The sequence below is a fragment of the Artibeus jamaicensis genome, unplaced genomic scaffold (genome assembly GCF_021234435.1).
Source record: "Artibeus jamaicensis isolate MK-2021 breed Jamaican fruit bat unplaced genomic scaffold, CSHL_Jam_final contig_781, whole genome shotgun sequence".
NCBI classification, from domain to species: Eukaryota; Metazoa; Chordata; class Mammalia; order Chiroptera; family Phyllostomidae; genus Artibeus; species Artibeus jamaicensis.
The window spans coordinates 5,239,004-5,265,255 of NW_026521968.1; the positions used below are offsets into that span (position 1 = coordinate 5,239,004).

At 38.7% G+C, this 26,252-nt stretch overlaps 1 protein-coding gene across 1 annotated transcript in view; it reads left to right on the forward strand.

The window, feature by feature from the left end:
• LOC119056595 (myosin-4) overlaps window positions 1–26,252 on the forward strand; it is a 39,198-nt gene that overhangs the window by 3,106 nt on the left and 9,840 nt on the right. The window contains exons 4-22 of the mRNA XM_053672694.1: window positions 6–149; window positions 514–670; window positions 1,604–1,631; window positions 1,737–1,854; window positions 2,265–2,357; window positions 2,505–2,568; window positions 2,690–2,788; window positions 2,898–3,001; window positions 4,771–4,909; window positions 5,488–5,606; window positions 5,707–5,856; window positions 7,753–7,923; window positions 9,444–9,753; window positions 17,644–17,717; window positions 18,294–18,381; window positions 18,465–18,582; window positions 25,107–25,230; window positions 25,315–25,451; window positions 25,581–25,836. Of these exons, the coding sequence (XP_053528669.1) occupies window positions 6–149; window positions 514–670; window positions 1,604–1,631; window positions 1,737–1,854; window positions 2,265–2,357; window positions 2,505–2,568; window positions 2,690–2,788; window positions 2,898–3,001; window positions 4,771–4,909; window positions 5,488–5,606; window positions 5,707–5,856; window positions 7,753–7,923; window positions 9,444–9,753; window positions 17,644–17,717; window positions 18,294–18,381; window positions 18,465–18,582; window positions 25,107–25,230; window positions 25,315–25,451; window positions 25,581–25,836 (2,493 nt within the window). The remainder of the gene's footprint in view (window positions 1–5; window positions 150–513; window positions 671–1,603; window positions 1,632–1,736; window positions 1,855–2,264; window positions 2,358–2,504; window positions 2,569–2,689; window positions 2,789–2,897; window positions 3,002–4,770; window positions 4,910–5,487; window positions 5,607–5,706; window positions 5,857–7,752; window positions 7,924–9,443; window positions 9,754–17,643; window positions 17,718–18,293; window positions 18,382–18,464; window positions 18,583–25,106; window positions 25,231–25,314; window positions 25,452–25,580; window positions 25,837–26,252) is intronic.

Genomic DNA, 26,252 nt, shown 5'->3' on the forward strand with positions numbered 1-26,252 from the left:
TTAAGACTGTCACAGTTAAGGATGACCAAGTCTTCTCTATGAACCCTCCCAAATATGACAAGATTGAGGACATGGCCATGATGACCCACCTACACGAGCCCGCTGTGCTGTACAACCTCAAAGAGCGTTATGCAGCCTGGATGATCTATGTGAGCGCCCTCATTGACATTACTTTTCAATAACTTCAAGTACCATGTTAGCTAAAACAAAACTTTATTTTCAGATTTTGCTACTCAACATTATTTTAAGGACAATCATTTGGTTAGTATTGCAAATTCTGATGTATTTGAAAATATGCTTGTGGAAAACCATCTACTTAATACTGAGATGGTTGGAAAACTGCAGCATTTTGTGCAGCAGAAGGTGCTTAGAGAGAGGTAGCATATGAAACCATTATGTCATATGAGAACTTAAGGCTTAGGTCCCTTAAATGCATACTTAGGTCCCTATCTATATATTTCCCAGGCACATTAATGAGGTGACTACTGATTGAGCAACCTTGTCATTTCCCAGACATACTCGGGCCTCTTCTGCGTCACTGTCAACCCCTACAAGTGGCTGCCAGTGTACAACCCTGAGGTGGTGTCTGCCTACCGAGGCAAAAAGCGCCAGGAGGCCCCACCCCACATCTTCTCCATCTCAGACAATGCCTATCAGTTCATGCTGACCGGTGAGCAAGTCGATAATTACTAATTCTATAGCCACTAATAAAAGATTTGTATACTGGTAATGCAGAAGACATAGAGCCAGTACTTTGAGAATAAGATGTTTAGCACAGACATAAGAATAGCACTAGTAAAATTAAGGAGTATATTTAGAATAAAAGGTACCAGTTCCAAAAAAGGACTTCTGCTTACATTTCTATGCTAAAATCTAAATTAATTCATGCAAATTCCAGCTCAAAATTAACCAAATCTAGGTGCCAACTATGCATTTTTTAAAGATTTTATTTATTTATCTTTAGAGGGGAAGGGAAGGAGAGGGGGAGAGAAATATCAATGTATGGTTGCCTCTCGTGCGTCCCCTGCCGGGAACTGGCCTGCAACCCAGGCATGTGCCCTGACTGGGGAATCAAACTGCGGTTGTTTGGTTCCCAGGCCCACGCTCAACCCACTGAGCTACACCAGCCTGGGCTCAACTATGCATTTTAATGATAACTAATTTATTATCCCTTCTAAAAAGTAAACTTTTGAATTTCATGCTAAGAAGTTATCACAATTACTATATTAAACTTTGGATTGCACATTAATATCACAACAGGATTTTTGAATGATAAACTAGGTAATTAATGGCACATTAAACATGAAATTATTATTCATTCATTTGATATCAATAGTTTATTCTCATAGCTAATATGGTAAAATAATGCATTACATATTTTATCACATTAAAGGTAATGGAAGTTTAATACACTGATTAATTAGCACATCTTTTGCTAGCTATTTTTTAAAAGTATCTTGTGAAAAAAGCAAAGCACTAATTGATAATTATTATTTTTGTGTCAGGAGGTAGTTTTAAGACAATTTTGAGTTTACAGATACTGTGTTAATCTATGTGCCAAGTTGTTTTTCTAAACACCTTGGGTTTTGGTTTCTCTTCACAGATCGGGAGAACCAGTCAATCCTGATTACGTATGCACATTTCCTGTCTCTTATTTTTCTGTTGAGTTTTGATTCTTGTAGTAGTTACTACTATAGCCTTAGATTCTGACTTTTTATTCTGTCTGAACTTGATAGCGGAGAATCTGGTGCAGGAAAGACTGTGAACACAAAACGTGTCATCCAGTACTTTGCAACAATTGCAGTTACCGGAGAGAAGAAAAAAGAGGAATCTGCTCCTGGTGGCAAACTGCAGGTGGGCATGATGTTAATTTCAGTATGGAGGAACTAAAAGGCTTTAAAGTGTGACCACAGTACTTAAGAATCAGGGCAACTTAACTGCCTGCAATTCCAGATTTGGGATAACTCTTGGAAGAACTTGTGAGAATGAAATATATTGGCAGGTTTGATATGCAAAAGTTCTCACGACCATTTAATTAGCAGGAAAAACTGGTCCTGAAGGATACACAAATCAAGACCCTGTCAATGGGGTGTCCCCCTCCCCACAACTGTCCTCCTCACTCATTTTAGAAAATCTTACCCAAAAGTTACAGATTATTGCAAAGGGGGAAAGGAGAAGGGGAAAGATCAATGAGAACATAATTTAGCAAACAGAAACTCCTCTTTTATAAGGCATCTTTATCTGTCTTATTCAATTCTCTTAAGGGGACCCTTGAAGACCAAATCATCAGTGCCAACCCCCTACTGGAGGCCTTTGGCAACGCCAAGACCGTGAGGAATGACAACTCCTCTCGCTTCGTAAGTTTCTTGGTCTTCCTATTCATGTGACATTTAGCACTGCCTCTTCAACACATCTGATAATATATTTTCCATCTATTCATTTCATAGCTAAAGAGCTAGTGTCTACCCTAATATGAACAATAACTTCTTTTTTGCCTCCTTAAGGGTAAATTTATCAGGATCCATTTTGGGGCCACAGGCAAACTGGCTTCTGCAGATATTGAAACATGTAAGTTAATAAATATTAGTTACAGAGTATGTTTTCGTATGAGGTATATATTGAAAATCTTATTTTTATCTATTTTCCACCTTGGCCTTTTCTTTTAAATGTACTTAATCTCACTTTCTAGATCTGCTAGAGAAGTCCCGAGTTACTTTCCAGCTAAAGGCTGAAAGAAGCTACCACATATTTTATCAAATCATGTCCAACAAGAAACCAGAGCTCATTGGTAAGAAATATCTTTGATTGATAATAACAGTCCTTCTAAGAAGTCCTTCTAAAATGTTTTTGATGTCCAACGTAACTCTATCTATAATTATTCTCTTCCATGTGTTCAGAAATGCTTTTGATCACCACCAACCCATATGACTTTGCCTTTGTCAGTCAAGGTGAAATTACAGTGCCCAGCATTGATGATCAGGAAGAGCTGATGGCCACAGATGTAAGTAATAGATACAACATGGGGAAAATCGGGAAAAGGCAAATTCATTTTACATTATACAACACTCTTTTCTATTGGAGTAGATAGCATTAGTAGAAAAAAAAGTGTAAGTAGGCAGTACTACCTTTTTGGCTTTTCTACCCCTAAAATAAAAGTACAAGATATTTCAATGCCCCTGCCCACCAGTATGTATTAGAAAAATTAAATGTCTAAAGTGTTAGATCTTTGTTATTCCCTGGCTAATTCTTCATTTTTTGCTATCTTATAAGTCATTTTTGGTCAGTTTTTATATTCCATTAGTGATGTTTCTCTTCTATTTTTTGTCAGACCCTATACCCAAGAATATGAGAAAGAACTACAATATTTAAATTTTTTTATAATGGAATATGCAATTGCCACAGGTCCCCTATACTCAGATGTAAACACAAAATCTGTTCTGAGTATACCTTTATGGGCTCGTAATATAAGCCTCACCACCCCACACAGTGTGAGAAGCAATGAATTGTCTACCAAAACATTATTCTTTTTGGGACTCCATGAGGCTTTTACATTTATTTTTGCAACTATAGTTTTTCCCTCCTTCTTCTTTTTTAAAGAGTTCTCTGACTTATTTTCTTTATATGTACATATTTTGTGTTTTCTTTTGAATTTCTGAATAATCAATTTTATTTGATTAACTTTTATAGCAATGGGAATACCCCAATATTCCTAAGATAGGATTTAAAGTCGCTTGCAAATAAGTTTTCTTTTCAAATATTATTTTCAAAGAGTCTGTGAATTACTTGTATGCCTTTATCTTATAAATATCAGCTCTTACGCTCTGTATCTTGTTATTATATTCATATGTCCAAATGTGATATGGAGTTGAGAAATACTTCCTAGTTTCAGAGATTAAAAAAATGTAGCAGTCTTGCTCCAGGACTTCTGTAATAATGTCTAAGTTCTGTAAATAGGTAGAGTCAGTGAGCTGGAACTGAAGGCAACAATCTGAGGAAAGAGACTTAGGAGACAAGAGTAGTAAATAAACATTCTTTCCTCCCTAATGCCTGCACTCATTGTGAAAGCCTTTTCAAAGCCTAACCTGGGCAACTAAGAAGGTAATCAAAATCTCACAAAGGAAAAAGACACAAATATATTTCAATATAATGAGAAAGTTCTTTCCACAAATATCTGTTCCCTACACCAATAATGATTGGGTAAAGTTCACTGCCAGGTATCTCATGATCAGCTGAGCTGTGACCTGGTATTAGAGAGGACTGTGCAAAAAAACTCGGGCCATTGCTATTGTCCTCATATCTTCTTCCCAATAGTATCCTTCATGCCCACTAAGGTGAGAAGGTAGACTTTGATTATGTATTAGTTTAGGACAATGTAGAAGAAGAAGGAGCAAACAGAGTGATTAGTGACTCTGGAGAAAAGAGCAAGAAAAGCTATGAGACAATAAGTATATACAGCAAGGCCAGGCTAATAATGTGGAGAAATGGGAAAAGCACTGGCCTTGGTACCCAAAGCAAAGGCTTAAGTCCTGGCTAAGTGAGTGTGGGCAAATCATACAGTATCTTTACTGACCACATGAGTCAAGGGGAAGGCTGATACATACATCTCAGTGCTGCTATGTGAAATAAAATGGTGATGAATGTGCGTGCCTTTTGAAATGAAAATGTGTTAATAAAATGTAAGACCAAGTGTGGTAAGAAAAAAAGTGGGAGGTGTATTCTGAGTGTGCTGTGGTAATAATTGTGAGGTGAGTTAAATTCAACTCTTCACAGAGTGCTGTGGACATCCTGGGTTTCAGTGCTGATGAAAAGGTGGCCATTTACAAGCTCACAGGAGCTGTGATGCATTATGGGAACATGAAATTCAAGCAAAAGCAAAGGGAAGAGCAAGCCGAGCCAGATGGCACTGAAGGTACCACTCCCTGTTGACTTCTTTCAATTGACAGAACTGACCCCATCAGCTCCTCAGAGGCACAGACCATGTTTTTACTTTGAGGTATCCTATGATGGGAATAGAAATGACACACTGCTTAGTATTTTACATGACTGAGCAGATCTGTGGTGATGTGATGTCTGCCCACTCTATTTTTCATTGACATCACAAGATACTATTTGTAATTTGATTAAAACAGTTTTCATTTCAGGGAATATTTTGTGTGTCCATGTGCGCTGGAAAAAAGGAATCTAAACTTTACTGTCACTACTCTCTTACATTAGAATTTCTCAATTTTTTTGTCTGTGGCCCACTTTAGCTGTTTTGAATATCACATAGAGCATTAATTCCTCAAATTTCAAATTATCATCTCAAAAAACAACTAAAATTAACATAAAAGGTAGCAATAATTTTGAAGCAATATCAGCAAATGAACAGGTTTTGCTATACTTGCATATATTCTCTTCAAACAAAATTTTTTTCCTGTGTCATTGTCATTCACACCTTAAATTATGTAAGCGTTGATTGGTTTCACTGTCCCCACTTTGTTCATACAGTTGCTGACAAGGCAGCCTATCTCCAAAGTCTGAACTCTGCTGACCTGCTCAAAGCCCTCTGCTACCCCAGAGTCAAGGTCGGCAATGAGTATGTCACCAAAGGCCAGACTGTGCAGCAGGTAAACATGACTTAAACCTCCTGATTCATTTCAGCCAAAGGAGACTCAAGGGTCCATCATTGTTTTCAATTCAAAAACTAAACTACCATTGCTCTTGAAGGTGTACAACTCAGTGGGTGCTCTGGCCAAAGCCATCTATGAGAAGATGTTCCTGTGGATGGTCACCCGCATCAACCAGCAACTGGACACCAAGCAGCCTAGGCAGTACTTCATTGGAGTCTTGGACATCGCTGGCTTTGAGATCTTTGATGTGAGTTATGACTGACAGAAATTAGCAAATGCAAATCCCGATCATTTAAAGCATACAAAGTCAATAAACAAAAAAGTGGGGGTGTTGTGGGGCTGGGTGAAAAAGGTAAAGGGACTAAGCAAAAAGCAAACAAACAAAAAAACCTCACAGACACAGACAACAATGTGGTGATTACCAGAGGCGAAGAGGTGGGGGGAGGTTAAAAAGGGTATGGGAGGATAAATGGTGATGGAAGGAGACTTGACTTGAGGTGGTGAATAAACAATACAATATAATATACAGATGCTATATTACAGAACTGTATACCTGAAAGCTATATAATTTTATTTCTCAATGTCACCCTAATAAATTCAGTTAAAAAAATACAAAATAAACAAGTGTTGGTGAAGATGTGGAGAAAAGAGAACCCTCATGCACTGTTAGTGGGAATGAAGATGGTGCAGCCACTGTGGAAAGCAGAGTGGAGTTATCTCAAAAAATTTAAGTGCAATTGCCTTATTACCCAGAGATCTCACTTTTGGGAATATATCCAAAGAAACCCAAAACACTAATTCAAAAAAATATGCACCCCTAATGTTCAGTGCAACATTATTTACAATAGCAGCCTAAGTGCTCATAAGTAGATGAGTGAATAAAAAAGCTATGGTACATTTACACATAGAATACTACTTGGCTGTAAAAAAAAAAAAAAGAATAAAATCTGTCCCTTTTTGTGATTGCATGGATGGACCTGGAGAGCATTATGCTAATTGAAATAAGCCAGTCAGAAAAAGACAAATACCCTATGATTTCACTTATATGTAGAATCTAATGAACAAAATAAAGTAACAAAATAGAAACAGATTCATAGATAGAGAACAGACAGACAGATGTCAGAGGGGAGGGGAGCTGGGGGCTGGGTAAAAAAAAATGAAGGGATTGAGGAAAAAACACAAAGAATTCACAGACACAGACAAGAGTATGGTGATTACCAGAGGAAAAGAAGGGTAGGGGGAAATTGAACAGGGTAAAGGGATAATAAATGGTGACAGAAGGAGACTTTTCTTGGGCTGGTGAACACACAGTACAATATACAGATGATGTATTATAGAACTGTACAATTGAAACCTACAGAATTTTATTAACCAATATCACCTCAATAAATTTAAATTAAAAAATTTTAAATGATGCATAATGTGGTAAGAAAGTGGTGGGTTTTTAAGGGATACGGCTTTAAAATTATGGAATGGTTGTTTAGATTATAGAGTACTTTGTTACATTAAAGATTTCAAATTTTATATGATAAAAGAAAAAAAACACGAGCTCTGCTAAACATTGTTGAATGGAGAAATCTATGACTATCAATCAGGTGAGTCACTTCTGTCATTTAAGTCTTCTATATCTTTCCTGATTTTCTGCCTACTTTTTCTGTAACTTATTGAAAGAAGGGAATTAAAATCTTCAACTATCAAAAAAGTACAAAATGGAATTTGTGCTAAAAAAAAAAGGCCTTTGAAGAGATATAAAATCTAGTCAATAGGTGTAAATAGAAAAAAGTTTTAGTCTTTCAAATCTAGAAGTCTCAAAAATGTTCCATGAATTATTAAAATAGTCAACATCAATCTTGAATCCAAACAGATGAGTATAGAAACACTTTCTTAAATTGCTATAAGGAAATGTTTAAAAGATCTCCTCATTTAATAGCATTTTGCCTCACATGCAGTTATTTGGAGAGCAAAGTATAGAGGAGTCAATTCTCCTTAGTTTTAAAATTATGCCATAAATTTAAAAAACAATCTGAACCTTTGTAATTTAATAAATCAAATGCCTTAAAATTAGAAGGAAATATTAGTAGCTGCTCTGTAGATATAAATACTTAAGTTATGAGTAATTTCCTATATTTATTGTTTCCTATAGTTCAACAGCCTGGAACAGCTGTGCATCAACTTCACCAACGAGAAACTGCAACAGTTTTTCAACCACCACATGTTCGTGCTGGAGCAGGAGGAGTACAAGAAGGAAGGCATCGAGTGGGAGTTCATTGACTTTGGGATGGACCTGGCTGCCTGCATTGAGCTCATCGAGAAGGTTTGCATGACTTTTCAAGCCTTCAAAACATGAAGAACAAATAGTCCACCTTCCTATGCTTAACTGCAATCCGAATTTTCAAAGAAAAAGCAGTGGAATTTTATGGTATACTTGTGCACTCTGATCAGTTGTGAAATTTGTCACAAGTGACCTATTATTAATGAAAAAAGTAATCTGTAGAAAAATTGTTACAACACATATACAGAGTCATATTTATCCTCTAATCACTTCATCTTCTCTGTTATTCCTGCATGATTTCATGCATATGAGAGAAATGAATGAAATTATGGCTAGTCCTCTGAGTATAGTAATTAACTCCAGTGAACCTACGATTGTGTATTGTGCATTTGTCATCCTTTATGTGTATCTAGGCAGGCTATGTCAAGATGTCTTAAAGTTTGGAAGGTTACCTCTTTAATTGTTGTAGTCAATTGAGCAAACTGACGACTAATCAGTAAAGCTTTCTACAGCCTTACCTGGAATATGAACCGTGAACTCATTATCAAGGGGGTAGAGCAAAAGTTATATCAGTTCAGAAGATGTTAAAACTCATCAAGCAATTGTTAAACACTTTCAAAAGTGTAGTGGGAACTCATCATGTATCTATTGATAACAATAAGGCATATTGTTATTTGCGAACCATACCCTTTCAGTGGAAAGAGTAAATGCAACTGCTGTGTAGGAAAACTTCAAATACTAATGTCAAAATTCATAGAAATATTAGATGAGAGTGTTAAAAGCAGACTAGGTCTGCCCAATTTGGGGAAAAGATCCTATAATGCGGTGATATGATATCTCTACTATTCATCAAAACTGTATAGTCCTCAGGAAAGGCATTTGTTTTCTTCTATAGTATTTCAGTTTCTTGGAACACCCAAAATAGCTTTTGGAAGACAGATTGTGACTAAAGCAAAGCCATGAATGTTGAATTTTATATCATGCTTTCATACCAAATTTGCCACTAAAAAAAAGTAATCTGCTTACAAAAGAAAACCAAATAAGCATCACTTAACCCCACCGTGGTTTGGAACAGAGATTAGAGCACAAAGAGTTTTATGATACAACATGAGATGTACTTTTTTCCTGGCAATGGATCATTCCTAGTCATTATCCTTAATCTCTCTTCTCTTCATACTTTTGTCATGTATAAACTTGAAGCGAAGGAAGTTACACTGTCAGTAAGGAAGAAGGTATTTAAATGTATACATTTATGAAGAAAGAATTCACCTTTGAAATGGCAGTTTCAGAATTTAATTTTATACTCTGCAAACATAAAGTTTATCATGGCACAGATATCTTTTTTTAATGGAGTCTCTCTAGCAAACATATTTCCCATATGTCCTTGATACATGATTGTTTCACATTTCAGTAGTAGAGGCCATGAAGTAAGTAGTATGATGCCTAATTAATTTATCATTCCAAGTCTTCTTTTGTACAGGTTTCCGCCGAGTATTTAATCACTGGAGTATATTTTTTTTTTGAGAGACTCATCATTCCTAAACCCTTTTCCCTACTCTTAGCCTATGGGCATCTTCTCCATCCTGGAAGAGGAGTGCATGTTCCCCAAGGCCACAGACACTTCCTTCAAGAACAAGCTGTATGAACAGCACCTGGGCAAGTCCAACAACTTCCAGAAGCCCAAGCCTGCCAAAGGCAAGGCTGAGGCCCACTTCTCACTGGTGCACTATGCAGGCACCGTGGACTACAACATTGCTGGCTGGCTTGACAAGAACAAGGACCCCCTGAATGAGACGGTGCTTGGGCTGTACCAGAAGTCTGGAATGAAGACTCTGTCTCTCCTCTTTTCTGGGGCTCAAACTGCTGAAGCAGGTAATTTTTCCTTGAATTTATTGTGGTGATATTGGTTAACAAAATTATATAGCTTTTGGGCATACAATTCTATAATACATCATCTGTACATGTATTGTGTGTTCACCACCCCAAGTCATCTTCTGTCACCATTTATCCCCCTTTTACCCTGTTCTACCTCCCCCCCATACCCCTTCCCTCTGGTGATCACCATACTGCTTGTGTCTATGAGTTTTGTGCAGTTTTAGCTTATTCCCTTCGCCTTGTTCCTCACCCCCTCCCCTCCCCTATGGCAGCTGTCAGTCTGTTCTCTATCTATGAGTGTTTCCATTTTGTTATTTCATTCATTAGATTCCACTTATAAGTGAAATCATATGGTATTTTTCTTTCTCTGACTGGCTTATTTCACTTAGCATAATATTCTCCAGTTCCATCCACGCTGTAACCAAAGGTCAGATTTCCTTCTTTTTTTTTTAATTTTTCTTTTTTTTAAATTTTTTTAAATTTTATTTAGTTATTTTTCAAGTACAGTTTTTTGTCTATTTTTCCCATCCCAGCCTCCCCCGTCCCTTGCTCCCCACCTCCCTCCCATTTCCACCCCCCTTAGTTCTCATCCCTGTGTCCTTCCTATTTGTTCCTCCAAATCCCTCCCCCATTTTCCCCTTAACTTCCCTTCCTTCTCCCCTCTGGTCACTATCCCCTTGTTCTCTATTTCAGTGTCTTTGTTTTTTTTTTTTCTGCTTGCTTGTTTGTTTTGTTGTTTAGCTTCCTGTTAAAGGTGAGATCATATGGTATTTGTCTTTCAACCCCTGGCTTATTTCACTCAGCATAATGCTTTCCAGTTCCATCCATGTTGTTGCAAAGGGTAGTAGCTCCTTCTTTCTCTCTGCTGCATAGAATTCCATTGTGTATATGTACCACAATTTTTGGATCCATTCATTTACTGATGGGCACCTAGGTTGCTTCCAACTCTTGACTATTGTAAATTGTGCTGCTATGAACATTGTGCTGCATAGGTTCTTTGATATTGATGTTTTAGGATTCTTAGGATATAATCCCAGCAGTGGAATTGCTGGGTCAAAAGGCAGGTCGATTTTTATTTTTCTGAGAAAATTCCACACTGTTTCCCATAATGGTTGTACCAGTCTGCAATCCCACCAACAGTGAACTAAGTACCCTTTTCCCCACAACCTCTCCAACATTTGTTGTTTGTTGCTTTGTTTATGATAGCCATCCTGACTGGTGTAAAGTGGTATCTCATTGTGGTTTTAATTTGCATCTCTCTGATGGCTAATGATATTGAGCATCTCTTCATGTGTCTCTGAATGTTCTGTATGTCCTCCTTGGAGAAGTGTTTGCTCAAGTCCTTTTCCCATTTTCAAATTGGGTTGGGTGTCTTCTTAGAGTGGAGTCGTGTAAGTTCTTTGTATATTTTAGAGATTAAACCTTTGTCCGAGGTATCATTGGCAAATATGTTTTCCCATACAGTTGGTTGTCTTGCTAATTTAATACTGTTTTCTTTAGCCACACAGAAGCTTTTTATTTTGATGAGATCCCATTTGTTTATTCTTTCCTTTACATTCCTTACTCTAGGGGATATATCAGTAAAGAAGTTGCTGCGTGAAATATCTGAGATTTTCTTGCCAATGTTCTCCTCTAGGACTTTAATGGTGTTATGACTTACATTTAAGTCTTTTATCCACCTTGAATTTATTTTGGTGTATGGTGTAAGTCTGTGCTCAAGTTTCATTTTTTTGCATGTAGCTGTCCAGTTCTCCCAACACCATTTGTTGAAGAGGCTATCTTTACTCCATTTTATGTTACTGCCCCCTTTGTCGAATATTAATTGACTGTAGAGAGTTGGGTTGATTTCTGGGCTCTCTGTTCTGTTCCATTGGTCTATGTGCCTGTTTTTATGCCAGTACCAGGCTGTTTTGATTACAGTGGCCTTGTAATACAGTTTGATATAAGGTATTGTGATCCCCCCTACTTTGTTCTTCTTTCTCAAAAGAGCAGCTGCTATTCGGGCTCGTTTATGGTTCCATATAAATTTTCGAAGTGTTTGTTCTATGTCTGTGAAATATGCCATTGGTACTTTAATAGGTATTGCATTGAATCTGTATATTGCTTTGGGTAGTATGGACATTTTGATGATGTTAATTCTTCCAATCCATGAACAAGGTATACGTTTCCATTTGTTTGTGTCTTCCTTGATTTCGTTCTTCAGGGCTGTGTAGTTTTCTGCATACAGGTTTTTTACCTCCTTAGTTAGGTTTATTCCCAGATATTTTATTTTTCTTTTTGCTATATCAAATGGGATTTTTCTCTTTATTTCTGCTTCTGCTGATTCACTGTTGGTATACAAAAATGCCTTTGATTTCTGGATATTGACTTTGTAACCAGCTGTTTTGCCAAACTCATTAATTAGTTTGAGCAGTTTTTGGGTAGAGTCTATAGGATTTTCCATGTACACTATCATGTCATCTGCAAACAGTGACAGTTTTGCTTCCTCCTTTCCTATTTGGATGCCTTTTATTTCCTTTTCTTGCCTGATCGCTGTGGCTAAAACTTCCAATACTATATTGAATAGGAGAGGTGAAAGTGGACAACCTTGTCTTGTTCCTGATCTTAGTGGAAAAGCTTTTAGTTTTTTCCCATTGAGTATGATATTGGCTGTAGGTCTCTCATATATGGCCTTTATTATTTTGAGAAATGCTCCCTGTATTCCCACTTTGCTGAGTGTTTTTATCATAAATGGGTGTTGTACCTTATCAAAAGCTTTTTCCGCATCTATTGATATGATCATGTGATTTTTGTCTTTGCTTTTGTTTATGTGATGTATTACATTTACTGATTTGCGAATATTGAACCATCCTTGCATCCCTGGGATGAATCCCACTTGGTCATGGTGTATGATCTTTTTGGTATATTGTTGGATGCAATTTGCCAATATTTTGTTGAGGATTTTAGCATCTATGTTCATCAGCGATATTGGCCTGAAGTTTTCTTTCTTTGTTGTGTCTCTATCTGGTTTTGGAATTAAGATGATGCTGGCTTCATAAAAAGAATTTGGGAGTTTTCCATCCTTCTGGATTTTTTGAAATAGTCTGTGGAGAATAGGGGTTAGCTCTTCTTTAAATGCTTTGTAGAATTCTCCTGTGAAACCATCTGGTCCAGGGATTTTGTGTGATGGGAGTTTTTTGATTACTGCTTCAATTTCTTTTGCTGTTATTGGTTTATTTAGATTTTCTGCTTCTTTTTCACTGAGTTTTGGAAGATTGTATTTTTCTAGAAATGTGTCCATTTCCCCTAGGTTTTCAAATTTCTTGGCATACAGTTCTTCATAGTAATTTCTTACAATCTCTTCTATTTCTGTGGTATCAGTTGTAATCTCTCCTTTTTTCATTTCTGATTGTGTTTATTTGTGTCCTCTCTCTTCTTTTCTTGATGAGCCTACTTAAAGGCTTGTCTATTTTGTTTATCTTCTCAAAGAACCAACTCCTGGATTCATTGATCCTTAGAATTGTGCTTTTAGTTTCTATGTCATTTAATTCTGCTCTGATCTTGGTTATTTCCTTCCTTCTGCTTGCTCTGGGCTGTCTTTGTTGTTGTTCCTCGAGTTCTTGCAGGCGTAGGGTTAGGCTGTTTGTTTGAAATGTTTCTATTTCCTTTAGGTAGGCCTGTATTGCTCTAAACTTCCCTCTCAGGACTGCCTTCACTGTGTCCCATAAGTTTTGGGTTGTTGTGAGATCATTTTCATTTGTTTCCAGAAATGTTTTGATTTCTTCCCTAATTTCATTCTTGACCCATTCGTTGTTTAATAGCATACCATTCAGTCTCCATGTTTTTGGGTGCTTTGGGTTTTTTTCTTTGGGGTTGGTTTCTAATTTCAGTCCCTTGTGGTCAGAGAAGATGCTTGGTATGATTTCAATTTTCTTAAATTTTTTGAGGCTCGTTTTGTGTCCTATCATGTGGTCTATCTTTGAAAATGTTCCATGTGCATTTGAAAAGAATGTGTATTTAGCTTCTTTGGGATGAAGGGCTCTATATATATCAGTTAAGTCCATTTCATCTAGGGTGTCTTTTAAGGCCACAATATCTTTGTTGATAATTTGTTTGGAAGATCTGTCCATTTTTGATAGTGGGGTGTTAAAATCCCCTACTATGATTGTGTTGCTGTCAATATCTTTCTTGAAGTCCTCTAAGATTTTCTTGATATATTTGGGTGCCCCTATGTTTGGTGCATATATGTTTACAATGTTAATGTCTTCTTGGTGGATTCTTCCCTTGAGTATAATAAAATGACCTTCTGGGTCTCTGTTTATAGCCTTTTTTTTGAAGTCTATTTTGTCTGATATGAGAATTGCTACCCCAGCTTTTTTTTCTTGTCCGTTTGCTTGGAAAACTTGTTTCCAGCCTTTCACTTTTAGTCTGTGATGGTCTTTTGTCCTGAGGTGAGTCTCTTGTAGGCAGCATATGTGTGGGTCATGCTTTCTTATCCATTGAGCTATTCTGTGTCTTTTGATTGGAGAATTTAATCCATTTACGTTTAAGGTTATTATTGATAGGTACTTATTCATTGCCATTTTTGTACCTGTGTTCCTCTCTGTCTCCCTCTTTTCCTTCCTTCCCTTAAAGCAGTCCTTTTAGTATTTCTTGTAGAGCTGGTTTGGTGGAGGCATATTCTTTTAGACTTCTTTTGTCTTGGAAGCTCTTTATTTGGCCATCTATCTTGATTGAGAGCCTTGCTGGGTAAAGTAGCCTTGGTTGTAGACCTCTGGTTCTCATTACTTGGAATATTTCTTGCCATTCTCTTCTTGCTTGAAGTGTTTCCATTGAGAAGTCAGTAGCTAACCTTATTGGGGCTCCCTTGTATGTTATTTCTTTTTTCTCACTTGCTGCCTTTAAGATTCTCTCTTTGTCTTGTAATTTTGCCATTTTGATGATGATGTGTCTTGAAGTGGGCCTCCTTGGGTTCCTCTTGGTTGGGACTCTCTGTGATTCCTGGATTTGTGAGACTTTTTCTCTTATCAAATTAGGAAAATTTTCTCTCATTACTCGTTCAAATACGTTTTCTATCCCTTGTTCTTCTTCTTCTCCTTCTGGTATTCCTATTATTCGGATATTATTACATTTCATATTGTCTTGCATTTCTCTTAATCCCTCTTCATTTTTTCTGAGCCTCTTTTCATTTTCTTGCTCTTTCTGTGAGATGCTTTCTACCTTGTCCTCCAACTCACTAATCCTATCCTCCGCTTCATCTATCCTACTTTGGAAACTTTCTACTGTGTACTTCAATTCTGAAATTGTATTCTTCATTTCCTCTTGTCTCTTGCTGATAGTTTCCATTTCCTTTTTGATGTTGCTGTAGTTTGCAGAGAGATCATTATAGTTCCCCTGTAGTTTGTGGTAGTTCACTGTGAGCTCTTTGAACTTCGTAATAACCAGTGCTTTGAATTCACTGTCTGATAGTTGATCAGCGTCTATTTCTTCTAACATTCTTTCTGAAGTTTCTGCTTTTTCTTTCATTTGGGGATTGTTTCTTTGTCTTCCCATTGTTTGAGATTCTTCTCGTTAGTCTCTGCTTCCAAAATTGATCTCTTCTGAAACACTGGTTTTATGGTGTAAACTTCTGTGGTATGATCCTTGTGAAGTTCAGTGGTGCAGACTCCTTGAAGTTTCTTGATGTTCTTCATCTCCACCTACACTCACGCTGGTTCTCACGCTGGTCCCTGCATTGGTCCCCGCGTTGGTCCCCTACCACTGCTGAATGTCCCGGCTCTAGTAGCCGCCTCCTCAAGCACCCAGGCCTGTTACTACGGCAGTGGCACAGAGGCTAGGAATGTCCCGGCTCCTGTATCTGGCTCTCTCTGCCACCCAGGGCCGTCACAGGGGCTTGGAGTGTCCCGGTTTCCATACCTGAGTCCCCGGCGTCCACTCCTGTCTCTATGGCAGTGGCACAGAGGCTTAGAAAGTCCCAACTCCCTTACCTGATTCCCCAGTGTCCAGTCCTGTCGCTATGGCAGCAGAACAGGGGCTGAGACAGTCCCAGTTCCCGTAGAGGGCTCCTCTGCCACCCAGGGCTGTCTCAGGGGTTTGGAGTGTCCCGGCTTCCGTACCTGACTCCCCGGCGTCCAGTCCTGTCGCTATGGCAGCGGCACTGGATTTGAGAGCCTCCGGCTCCCGTAGCTGACTCCTCTGCTGCGTCACAGGGGTTTGGAGAGTCCCGGCTTCCGTACCCGACTCCCCAGTGTCCAGTCCTGTGGCTATGGCAGCGGCACAGGATCTGAGAACTTCCCGACTCCCGCAGCTGGCTCCTCTGCTGCGCCACAGGGGTTTGGAGAGTCCCGGCTTCCGTACCTGACTCCCCAGCGTCCAGTCCCATCGCTATGGCAGCGGCACAGGATTTGAGAGCTTCCTGGCTCCCGTAGCTGGCTCCTCTGCTGCGTCACAGGGGTTTGGAGAGTCCCGGCTTCCGTACCTGACTCCCTGGCGTCCAGTCCCGTTGCTATGGAAGTGGCACAGGTCTGTGAACGTCCCGGCTCCCGTAGCTGGCTCCTCAGGGTCCAGGCCTGTCTCTATGGCAGCGTCACAGGGGCCTTTGGTGTTCCAGCTCCTGCAACTGACCCTTCCGTTGCCCAGGCCAGTAGCTATGGCATCGGCACAAGGGTGTCCCCGCTCCGGTTCCTGACTCCTCTGTCTCCCAGGACCGTCACAGGGGCTTAGAGTGTCCCGCTTCCGTACCTGACTCCCCGGCTCCCAGGCCTGTTGCTCTGGCGGCAGCACAGGGGCCGAGTGAGACCCAGCTCCAGTAGCTGACTCTGCCACCGTCTGCTGTTTCAGTGTCGGTCACAATCTCTGGTCTTTTAATTTCATAAATGCTGGGTAACCGATGGTTTATTGTGCTGTTTCTCTATAGATCTGCCAGGATTTTCACCCATGAGTACAGGAGCTAGTATCACTCCATCTTACTCCATCGCCATCTTCCCAGCATCCTAGATTTCCTTCTTTTTTTAAGGTCAAGTAGTATCCCATTGTGCAAATGTACCACAGGTTTTTATATCCACTCATCTACTGATGGGTATTTTTAATTTCATCAATATATTCCTAGAGCTAGAATCTGAGATTGACACAGTTAAAGCAAAACCTAACATGAAAATACTGGCCAATATGGATCTAATGAAATGAAGTATAATTAATTAAGTGTGGTACAGTCTTATAATCATAAACTTTCAGAACTACAATTGACACAATGGATCACTTAGTATGGACCCATTTCACCAATAAGAAAACAGAAACTCAAAGAGTTAAGTAACTTGCTGAGTCACACAGCTCATTTCTACCATTTAAATAATATTGATTCCTTCAAGGATCCAGCTAAGTTGGAGATGAGAAAATTCTTTATTAAGGCACTAGTGCTTCAGAAATTACAGTTCTGTTAAGTCACCTAAGACTGGATGTACAAGTAACAGATGAAAGCATAGGCAAATGGAATATAGGTCTAACCTGCAGGTTAGCCGAGGCTTACCTACTTGGAACCAGACAGGCAACTTCACCTGTTTTCTGGGGACTATGTGCACTGAAGCCTTTCTCTGTCTCCTGGCAGCTCCTGCTGATTTGAATTACAGGAATGCCATCCCTTCCCCAAATCTACACTTTACATACACAGTTATTTTGTTGTTATTGTTGTTATTGGTGGTGGTGGTGTTTTCCTGAGCACTTATAATGCAAGCTAACACTTACATTTTCCAAATCTAAAGTTGAAGAAGGGGAGATATGAAAAGAATAGAAATGATATAAATGAATGCGTGCAAATTTAAATTTCAAATGGTATTTGGCAGTCCTGGTGTCCTTGGATAGTACTTAAAAGGCTATTGCAAATAACTGTAATTTCTCTATATTATTTTTCAGAAAGTGGTGGTGGTGGAAAGAAAGGTGCCAAGAAGAAGGGATCTTCTTTCCAGACAGTGTCAGCTCTTTTCAGGGTATAGTATATTTCTTGAATTCCAAATTATTACTCTTGTGAAGAAATTAAATTATAACTTTAAAAGGTTTTTAAAAGAAATCTATTGTGAAACAGAAAAAAAGTTTTAAAAAAGGTACAGATGTACTAAAAATAATCTAAAAAATGCCTGAGAAAAAATTAACAAGAGGACCCAGGCATGTCTATTCACATCAAACCTCATGCTAAATTAAGCACATCCTCTTTAGGCCCCAAATCTGAAAGATCTGGTATTAAACAAATTTCACATGAAATCAAATGCTCACTTAAAAGCAACCACTGTATTTAGTTACATCTATTTCATATGACCAAAGTCTCAATATAAAATGTCTCTGATTGGCAGTGATTAAGGAAAACATACTGAGATTGACTGGTTTTGTGTAATCCATAATTTTCTATCTATGTTCCATGTATGTAATTTATTTTTGTTATTATGATTTGTTCTTCATTGAGACAGCTCATTGAAACATGAAACAGAAGCACATTAACTAGATCATTGATAGAGGCTTTAATGTAAATACAAGAAATTATTTTTTAAACTTTTCACATGGTTTTATAGGAGAATTTAAATAAGCTGATGACCAACTTGAGGAGTACTCACCCCCACTTTGTACGCTGCCTCATTCCCAATGAAACTAAAACTCCTGGTAAGATATTTCTGATATCCAAATAAGACTCCAGTGTGACTTTTTGTGAGAATTTTAAAGGGAAAAACACATCTTCCTTTCAGGGGCCATGGAACATGAACTTGTCCTGCACCAACTGAGGTGTAACGGCGTGCTGGAAGGCATCAGAATCTGCAGGAAAGGATTCCCAAGCAGAATCCTCTATGCAGACTTCAAACAGAGGTTTGTATCTCATTATTTATGAGTGTGCTAGTCTATATCAAAATTGCCACATATTTCCAACTTCCTTTTAACTTTTCCTTGAACACCAAAATGCAGTTAATTAAAAGAAAGAAGTCTTGGTTTATATGACCAAAATTTTTTCATTATATATTTACAAGTTTTACATAAAGCACAGTTTTATTATTTCAGTACTTTTCTCCAAAAATCAATCTATAATTTTGTCAACAACAGGTACTAAAGGTTCTACGTTTTTATTTCAGAAAGAAAATCGCATTTTTTTCTTTTTTCATAGCCTTATTATTTATTTCCTTTTTATATTTTTTAAAAATTTTATTTAGTTATTTTTCAAGTACAGTTTTTTTTGTCTATTTCTCCCATCCCAGCCTCCCCCTCCCCTTGCTCCCCACCTCCCTCCCATTTCCACCCCCCTTAGTTCTCATCTCTATGTCCTTCATATTTGTTCCTCCAAATCCCTCCCCTTTTTTCCCCTTAAATTCTCTTCCCTCTTCCCTCTGGTGACTGTCCCCTCGTTCTCTATTTCAGTGTCTTTGTTTTTATTTTCCTTGCTTGTTTGTTTTGTTGTTTAGCTTCCTGTTAAAGGTGAGATCATATGGTATTTGTCTTTCAGCACCTGGCCTATTTCACTCAGCATAATGCTTTCCAGTTCCATCCATGTTGTTGCAAAGGGTAGTAGCTCCTTCTTTCTCTCTGCAGCATAGAATTCCATTGTGTATATGTACCACAATTTTTGGATCCATTCATTTATTGATGGGCACCTAGGTTGCTTCCAACTCTTGGGTATTGTAAATTGTGCTGCTATGAACATTGTGGTGCATAGGTTCTTTGAAATTGATGTTTTAGGATTCTTAGCAGTGGAATTGCTGGGTCAAAAGGCAGGTCGATTTTTATTTTTCTGAGAAAATTCCACACTGTTTCCCATAATGGTTGTACCAGTCTGCATTCCCACCAACAGTGAACTAAGTACCCCTTTTCCCCATAACCTCTCCAACACTTGTTGTTTGTTGCTTTGCTTATGATAGCCATCCTGACTGGTGTAAAGTGGTATGTCATTGTGGTTTTAATTTGCATCTCTCTGATAGCTAACGATATTGAGCATCTCTTCATGTGTCTCTGGATGTTCTGTATGTCCTCCTTGGAGAAGTGTTTGTTCAAGTCCTTTTCCCATTTTTTAATTGGGTTGGGTGTCTTCTTAGAGTGGAGTCATGTAAGTTCTTTGTATATTTTGGAGATTAAACCTTTGTCCAAGGTATCATTGGCAAATATGTTTTCCCATACAGTTGGTTGTCTTGCTAATTTAATACTGTTTTCTTTAGCCACGCAGAAGCTTTTTATTTTGATGAGATCCCATTTGTTTATTCTTTCCTTTACATTCCTTGCTCTAGGGGGACATATCAGTAAAGAAGTTGCTGCATGAACTATCTGAGATTTCCTTGCCAATGTTCTCCTCTAGGACTTCAATGGTGTCACAACTTACATTTAAGTCTTTTATCCACCTTGAATTTATTTTGGTGTATGGTGTAAGTCTGTGCTCGTTTCATTTTTTTGCACGTAGTTGTCCAGTTCTCCCAACACCATTTGTTGAAGAGGCTATCTTTACTCCATTTTATGTTACTGCCCCCTTTGTCGAATATTAATTGACTGTAGAGAGTTGGGTTGATTTCTGGGCTCTCTGTTCTGTTCCATTGGTCTATGTGCCTGTTTTTATGCCAGTACCAGGCTGTTTTGATTACAGTGGCCTTGTAATACAGTTTGATATCAAGTATTGTGATCCCCCCACTTTGTTCTTCTTTCTCAAAAGAGCAGCTGCTTTCTGGGTAGTTTATGGTTCCATATAAATTTCTGAAGTGTTTGTTCTATGTCTGTGAAATATGCCATTGGTACTTTAATAGGTATTGCATTGAATCTGTATACTGCTTAGGGTAGTATGGACATTTTGATGATGTTAATTTTTCCAATCCATGAACACGGGATATGTTTCCATTTGTTTGTGTCTTCCTTGATTTTGTTCTTCAGGGCTGTGTAGTTTTCTGCATACAGGTTTTTTACCTCCTTAGTTAGGTTTATTCCCAGATATTTTATTTTTCTTTTTGCTATATCGAATGGGATTTTTTCTTTATTTCTGCTTCTGCTGATTCATTGTTGGTATACAAGAATGCCTTTGATTTCTGGATATTGACTTTGTAACCAGCTGTTTTGCCAAACTCATTAATTAGTTTGAGCAGGTTTTGGGTAGAGTCTATAGGATTTTCCATGTACACTATCATGTCATCTGCAAACAGTGACAGTTTTGCTTCCTCCTTTCCTATTTGGATGCCTTTTATTTCCTTTTCTTGCCTGATCGCTGTGGCTAAAACTTCCAATACTATATTGAATAGGAGAGGTGAAAGTGGACAACCTTGTCTTGTTCCTGATCTTAGTGGAAAAGCTTTTAGTTTTTTCCCATTGAGTATGATGTTGGCTGTAGGTCTCTCATATATGGCCTTTATTATTTTGAGAAATGCTCCCTGTATTCCCACTTTGCTGAGTGTTTTTATCATAAATGGGTGTTGTACCTTATCAAAAGCTTTTTCCGCATCTATTGATATGATCATGTGATTTTTGTCTTTGCTTTTGTTTATGTGATGTATTACATTTACTGATTTGCGAATATTGAACCATCCTTGCATCCCTGGGATGAATCCCACTTGATCATGGTGTATGATCTTTTTGATATATTGTTGGATGCGATTTGCCAATATTTTGTTGAGGATTTTAGCATCTATGTTCATCAGCGATATTGGCCTGAAGTTTTCTTTCTTTGTTGTGTCTCTATCTGGTTTTGGAATTAAGATGATGCTGGTTTCATAAAAAGAATTTGGGAGTTTTCCATCTTTTTGGATTTTTTGGAATAGTCTGTGGAGAATAGGGGTTAGCTCTTCCTTAAATGCTTTGTAGAATTCTCCTGTGGAACCATCTGGTCCGGGGCTTTTGTGTGATGGGAGTTTTTTGATGACTGCTTCAATTTCTTTTGCTGTTATTGGTGTGTTTAGATTTTCTGCTTCTTTTTCACTGAGTTTTGGAAGATTGTATTTTTCTAGAAATGTGTCCATTTCCCCTAGGTTCTCAAATTTCTTGGCATACAGTTCTTCATAGTAATTACTTACAATCCCTTCTATTTCTCTGGTGTCACTTGTAATCTCTCCTCTTTCATTTCTGATTGTGTTTATTTGTGTCTTCTCTCTTCTTTTCTTGATGAGCCTACTTAAAGGCTTGTCTATTTTGTTTATCTTCTCAAAGAACCAACTCCTGGATTCATTGATCCTTAGAATTGTGCTTTTAGTTTCTATGTCATTTAATTCTGCTCTGATCTTGGTTATTTCCTTCCTTCTGCTTGCTCTGGGCTGTCTTTGTTGTTGTTCCTTGAGTTCTTGCAGGCATAGGGTTAGGCTGTTTGTTTGAAATGTTTCTATTTTCTTTAGGTAGGCCTGTATTGCTCTAAACTTCCCTCTCAGGACTGCCTTCGCTGTGTCCCATAAGTTTTGGGTTGTTGTGAGATCATTTTCATTTGTTTCCAGAAATGTTTTGATTTCTTCCCTAATTTCATTCTTGACCCATTCGTTGTTTAATAGCATACCATTCAGTCTCCACGTTTTTGGGTGCTTTGGGTTTTTTTCTTTGGGGTTGGTTTCTAATTTCAGTCCCTTGTGGTCAGAGAAGATGCTTGGTATGATTTCAGTTTTCTTGAATTTTTTGAGGCTAATTTTGTGTCCTATCATGTGGTCTATCTTTGAAAATGTTCCATGTGCATTTGAAAAGAATGTGTATTTAGCTTCTTTGGGATGAAGGGCTCTATATATATCAGTTAAGTCCATTTCATCTAGGGTGTCTTTTAAGGCCACAATATCTTTGTTGATAATTTGTTTGGAAGATCTGTCCATTTTTGATAGTGGGGTGTTAAAATCCCCCACTATAATTGTGTTGCTGTCAATATCTTTCTTGAAGTCCTCTAAGATTTTCTTGATATATTTGGGTGCCCCTATGTTTGGTGCATATATGTTTACAATGTTAATGTCTTCTTGGTGGATTCTTCCCTTGAGTATAATGAAGTGACCTTCTGGGTCTCTCTTTATGGCCATTTTTTTTGAAGTCTATTTTGTCTGATATGAGAATTGCTACCCCAGCTTTTTTTCTTGTCCGTTTGCTTGGAAAACTTGTTTCCAGCCTTTCACTTTTAGTCTGTGATGGTCTTTTGTCCTGAGGTGGGTCTCTTGTAGGGAGCATATGTGTGGGTCATGCTTTCTTATCCATTGAGCTATTCTGTGTCTTTTGATTGGAGAATTTAATCCATTTACATTTAAGGTATTATTGATAGGTACTTATTCATTGCCATTTTTGTACCTGTGTTCCTCTCTCTCCCTCTTATCCTTCATTCCCTTAAAGCAGTCCTTTTAGTATTTCTTGTAGAGCTGGTTTGGTGGAGGCATATTCTTTTAGACTTCTTTTGTCTTGGAAGCTCTTTATTTGGCCATCTATCTTGATTGAGAGCCTTGCTGGGTAAAGTAGCCTTGGTTGTAGACCTCTGGTTCTCATTACTTGGAATATTTCTTGCCATTCTCTTCTTGCTTGAAGTGTTTCCATTGAGAAGTCAGTAGCTAACCTTATTGGGGCTCCCTTGCATGTTATTTCTTTTTTCTCACTTGCTGCCTTTAAGATTCTCTCTTTGTCTTGTAATTTTGCCATTTTGATGATAATGTGTCTTATAGTGGGCCTCCTTGGGTTCCTCTTGACTGGGACTCTGTGTGATTCCTGGATTTGTGTGACTTTCTCTCATCAAATTAGGGAAATTAAAAATACACCTCAATAAAAAGGTTATTTTAATTAAAAAAAATTAGGGAAATTTTCTCTCATTACTCGTTCAAATATGTTTTTTATCCCTTGTTCTTCTTCTTCTTCTCCTTCTGGTATTCCTATTATTCGGATATTATTATGTTTCATATTGTCTTGCATTTCTCTTAATCCCTCTTCATTTTTTCTGAGCCTCTTTTCATTTTCTTGCTCTTTCTGTGAGATGCTCTCTACCTTGTCCTCCAACTCACTAATCCTATCCTCTGCTTCATCTATCCTACTTTGGAAACTTTCTACTGTGTACTTCAATTCTGAAATTGTATTCTTCATTTCCTCTTGTCTCTTGCTGATAGTTTCCATTTCCTTTTTGATGTTGCTGTAGTTTGCAGAGAGATCATTATAGTTCCCCTGTAGTTTGTGGTAGTTCACTGTGAGCTCTTTGAACTTCATAATAACCAGTTCTTTGAATTCACTGTCTGATAGTTGATTAGCCTCTATTTCATCTAACATTCTTTCTGAAGTTTCTGCTTTTTCTTTCATTTGGGGATTGTTTCTTTGTCTTCCCATTTTTTGAGACTCTTCTTGTTAGTCTCTGCTTCCAAAATTGATCTGTTCTGAAACACTGGTTTTATGGTGTAAACTTCTGTGGTATGATCCTTGTGAAGTTCAGTGGTGCAGACTCCTTGAATTTTCTTGATGTTCTTCATCTCCACCTACACTCACGCTGGTTCTCGCGCTGGTCCCTGCGTTGGTCGCCTACCAACGCTGAATGTCCCGGCTCTAGTAGCCGCCTCCTCAAGCACCCAGGCCCATTACTGCCGCAGCAGCACAGAGGCTGGGAATGTCCCGGCTCCCGTATCTGGCTCTCTCTGCCGCCCAGGGCTGTCACAGGGGTTTGGAGTGTCCCGGTTTCCGTACCTGACTCCCCAGCGTCTAGTCCTGTCTCTATGGCAGTGGCACAGAAGCTTAGAATGTCCCAACTCCCGTACCTGATTCCCCAGTGTCCAGTCCCGTCGCTATGGCAGCAGCACAGGGGCTGAGAACGTCCCAGTTCCCGTAGAGGGCTCCTCTGCCGCCCAGGGCTTTCTCAGGCATTTGGAGAGTCCCGGCTTCCGTACCTGACTCCCCGGCGTCCAGTCCTGTCGCTATGGCAGCGGCACAGGATCTGAGAACGTCCCAGCTCCTGTAGCTGGCTCCTCAGGGTCCAGGCCTGTCTCTATGGTGGCGTCACAGGGGCCTTTGGTGTCCCAGCTCGTGCAACTGACCCTTCCGTTGCCCAGGCCAGTAGCTATGGCATCGGCACAAGAGCCGAGAATGTCCCCGCTCCGGTTCCTGACTCCTCTGTCTCCCAGGACCATCACAGGGGCTTGGAATGTCCGGCACCCGTACCTGACTCCCCGGCTCCCAGGCCTGTTGCTCTGGTGGCAGCACAGGGGCTGCGTGAGACCCAGCTCCAGTAGGTGACTCTGCCGCTGTCTGGTGTTTCAGCGTCAGTCACAATCTCTGGTCTTTTAATTTCATAAATGCTGGGTAACCAATGGTTTATTGTGCTGTTTCTCTATAGATCTGCCAGGATTTTCACCCATGAGTACAGGAGCTAGTATCAGCTCCATCTTACTCCGTTGCCATCTTCCCAGCATCCCCAAAACCACATTTTAATATTTTGTTTATTCTGACAGATACAAGGTTCTAAATGCAAGTGCCATTCCAGAAGGTCAGTTCATTGACAGCAAGAAAGCTTCTGAGAAACTTCTAGGGTCCATTGACATTGACCACACCCAGTACAAATTTGGTCATACTAAGGTACCACCAACACGAATTTCTGTCATAAATTCAACTCCTTTGAATTTGAATAAAAATAACACATTTAACTTGTTCTTTTGCAAGGTTTTCTTTAAAGCTGGACTGTTGGGAACTCTAGAGGAGATGCGAGATGATAAGCTGGCTCAACTCATCACACGCACTCAAGCCGTGTGCAGAGGGTACCTTATGAGGGTGGAGTTCAGGAAGATGATGGAAAGGAGGTGAGGGACCAAGTACAAGTCCTTTTTCTCCACATTTTAATAATTGAATCCAATGCAGTCATTACATTTGTTGAGGAATGATCACTTTCCACATTCTCTTTCATTTGCATCTTTATTTCTTTCCTACAGAGAGTCTATCTTCTGTATCCAGTACAATGTCCGTGCTTTCATGAATGTGAAGCACTGGCCCTGGATGAAGCTGTATTTCAAAATCAAGCCCCTCCTCAAGAGTGCAGAGACAGAGAAGGAGATGGCCAACATGAAAGAAGAATTTGAGAAGACCAAAGAAGACCTGGCTAAATCAGAGGCAAAAAGGAAAGAACTTGAAGAGAAAATGGTAACTCTGATGCAAGAGAAAAACGACCTACAACTCCAAGTTCAATCTGTGAGTATCATATATTGCATACTTCAGCCACATTTTATCATTCTATTACTATCTGACTTGATAGGATAATTTTTTATGTTAATAAATGCTTTCCACCAAAACATTTGTTGTAATTGTTTACCTTTCAAAACTATCAGGATTCAGACCTAAAGAAGTAATAGATGCAAAGTCACAAATTATGCTGCCTATGTTCATGTGTGCATTCACACATAGTTTGATGATCAGTGAGCAAAGTCACAAAAATATCTGCAGACACTTTCCTTTCTTTATATAACTTTCTCTTGAATTATAATGCTTTTAGTTAATTTTTTATAAATAAAATACAGAAGTTAGGTTGTTTCCACCAGTAGAGGAAAAAAGTTTAAATTGAACACCCTCAAATGTAAGGAAACTGAGTCCTAGATTGAATAAGTGAA